This window comes from Diospyros lotus, chromosome 5 (assembly GCF_014633365.1).
Source record: "Diospyros lotus cultivar Yz01 chromosome 5, ASM1463336v1, whole genome shotgun sequence".
Lineage (NCBI taxonomy): Eukaryota > Viridiplantae > Streptophyta > Magnoliopsida > Ericales > Ebenaceae > Diospyros > Diospyros lotus.
The window spans coordinates 39,692,943-39,696,030 of record NC_068342.1 but is presented as its reverse complement, the minus strand read 5'-3'; the positions used below and the strand labels follow the sequence as shown (position 1 = coordinate 39,696,030).

The following is a 3,088-nucleotide window of genomic DNA, read 5'->3' as shown; positions in this document are numbered from 1 at the left end:
ATCTTTCTTTTTCCTTAACCCAAATCCTAACCCTAATTTCCTTAACTCTGGTTCAGTTCCCTCCCAACTTTTCTCCACATCCCCACCCACCTTCTCTCTCTCTCTCTCTTTATCTCTATATATTTCTATTTCCCTCCCCCCCCCTTGGAACACAATTCCTTCTTTCTTTCTATCTGCTTCTGTGTTTGGCTCTGTTCTTATCGGCTGTTTCATGCTTTGGACAATCGGACTGTTGACTTGCTAGGGGATGAGCTGCAACGGCTGTCGAGTTCTTCGAAAGGGTTGCAATGAGAATTGCATACTCAGGCAGTCTCTCCAGGGGATTGAGAGCCCCCAGGCTCAGGCTCACGCCACCGTCTTCGTCGCCAAGTTCTTCGGGCGCGCCGGCCTCATGTCCTTCCTCTCCTCCGTCCCCCACTCTCACCGTCCTGGTAATCTAATCTTCTATTCCTTTTCTCCACTTCCGATCTTTATTCGTCTGTGATGCTTTAGTTCTGATGTTGATGAGGCTTTGGTGCTTGCTTCGTGTGCAGCTTTGTTTCAGTCTCTCCTGTTTGAGGCCTGCGGCCGTACGGTGAATCCGGTGACGGGAGCGGTAGGGCTGCTGTGGACGGGGAACTGGCACGTGTGCCAATCGGCAGTCGAGACGGTGCTCCGCGGCGGCGTCCTGAGGCCGATTCCGGAGCTCTCCGGCGAAGTCCCGGCCGACGAGGCTGACGACGCGTCAAACACGAACAGCATCGACTTATTCGGATCCCGAGACCTTCTCCACTCAGCTCGCAAGATCAAGCACGGCTACGACTTCCAAGCGAGGCAGCAGCAGCAGCAGCAGCAGCAGCCGGCCGGCGCCGATCTGAATATGTGCCCGCCGAGGATGACCGCGGGCGGCCGGGTGAAGCGGCGGGCGGAGACGCCGTCGCTGAACTCCGACGAATCGGAAACGACGACGCTGGAGAGCGGCTCGGCTTATCCCCAAGCCTCCAACGAAGCAAAGCTTCTCAGACTCTTCTTCTGAGACTGAAACTGAAGCCGGAACCGCCATCTCCACAATAATTTACCGGCCACCGGATTCCACGTCCACGGCAGCTTACGTGTAATGGATTTTTCCTAAACATATATAATTTACCGACTACAGGTATTTCCCGGTAACCGGGAATTTTTTGTTGGGAGTTTGGTGGTCCGAAACGCACTGGATTTCTCTCTCCCTGTGGAGTCAGGAAGATGATAGTAACCGGTCCCACCTTTAGGTTTTTTTATTTTCCTTTTTTTTTTATATAAATTAAGAGGGAATTACCTGTATTGCCCTTAGTTTACTTATATTCGACATTAATGAACTGTGGCTGCGAATGATGACTCTTGGCTAATGTCAAAGGATAGAATGGTCATTTTACAAATACAAACAAGAGAGTTGCCATCCAATCTCAACATGATGCTTCAAACCAAAACCAAACGTTTGGAATACCTAATAGCGTACTCGGACAAAGCTTTTCTTTTCTCTTTCATTTTCTGGCAGAAATTAAAGTATTAATAAAGACTTCAATGTTAAAAAACTTAACAGTATATTTTACGGCAATTTAAAACTAAGACAATAGGAATTATTTTTATTGAGAAGATGCCATTTGGGCATTCAAATTTAATATTGATGTTTTATATATTTAAATTAATATGATATATAATATAAAATGTTAATATCATTATAAATCTATAAAATTTGAGGGTATCTTTTATTTTTATTTTTATAAATAGGGAAAATAAATTGTGAAGAAAATGATGGAAGGAAGGAAGAGCGAAGAAGGTGAGGATTTGCAGAGACGGGGGAAATATCCACCGGCTTCTGAGCCCCATCATAGAGGCAATCCAATGGGTCGGTGGGTCCCACTGCGCACCGCGCGTTGAGCTGATTGGTGGGAAAGGGTGGGGGCCAGCTGGAGGTGCAATGCACCATATCAGCGTCGAGTGAAGCGGGGCCCACTCAAATGCTTCGGCGCAGCGCAGCGCAGCCCTAAAAAAAAAAACTGCTGTGCGTCGCGGCGTATGCATCTGCGGTGTGGACCCCAGGGAACCTTTTCCCACGTCAACAGGGGCCCCACCCTGGCCAACGAAAGGAGGCTGGGAATTAAAGGCACGTCTTATTCCATTGCACGTTGTCGCTGCAGCGGCCAACGGGGGAAAATAAAGAAAGAAAAGCCAAAAGGATTGCTCCCCCTCCTTGGACTCAACTTGGCAGCGAAATTACATCTTTGGCCCTTTTCTGGAAACTTTTAATGATACCATTACCAGGTGAAAGAAAGATGCTTTATATGTCACATTATTTTATAAAAATTATTTGTAGTATTTTATATAATAATAATAACATTAAAAAGGAGAAGTTTTTAGTTTTTAGCACATTGAAAGGCTTTTGTTTCTTTTGGTAAAAGCAAAGAAGGCAGGCAAGTGGAGATGGATTCAGCGTTTCTCTCCCAAGTCCCAGAAGATGGAGAGTTCCGAGGAGCCTCACAAACTTTGACTTTTCTGCTCCTCTCTCTGTCACACCATTCCACCTGACCTCTCCCTCCCTCTTTTTCTTTATAATTATTATTAAGGTAATATTTATTAATTAAGAAATATATTTAAAAAATTAAATTTAAAATATTTTTAATTTAATGCCATATTTTTTTAATATATTTCTTAAATTTATATAATAATTTTTAAAAAAAATTACGTAATTTCTTATCTGATATTTTACAGATATTCTTATCTTTCTCAAATAAACATATTTTAAACCTTACAGATAATAAAAAATAATACATATATTTTAAAAACTTTAGCAAACTGTTTGATAAAAATCTTAAAATGCTTCCAACTCTTATCGTCATCATTCCATATTTTAGTCCAAAAATATTATAATCTTATCTTAAAAAACTTTATTTTACTAATTTTAACAAATATTATCTAAATAAATAACTAAATCCCCAATCAAACTTTCTCAATGCCATCTCTAGTTTTAAGGGCATGTTTATGTTTGGCATTGCTGTTACTTTTTAATTGGACCAAACTAAGCAATTGGGTCCAATTATAGTCAATAGGGATGTCTTTTTCAACAAATAAC

The 3,088-nt window shown here is 42.1% G+C and overlaps 1 protein-coding gene across 1 annotated transcript; it reads left to right on the top strand.

The window, feature by feature from the left end:
- On the top strand, nucleotides 1–1,350 carry LOC127801096 (LOB domain-containing protein 37-like). Its single transcript, XM_052335949.1, has 2 exons — nucleotides 1–431; nucleotides 534–1,350. Exons 1-2 carry the CDS (start codon nucleotides 248–250, stop codon nucleotides 1,013–1,015), a joined length of 666 nt encoding a protein of 221 aa, XP_052191909.1. The 5' UTR covers nucleotides 1–247; the 3' UTR covers nucleotides 1,016–1,350.
- The last annotated feature ends 1,738 nt before the right edge of the window (nucleotides 1,351–3,088 follow it).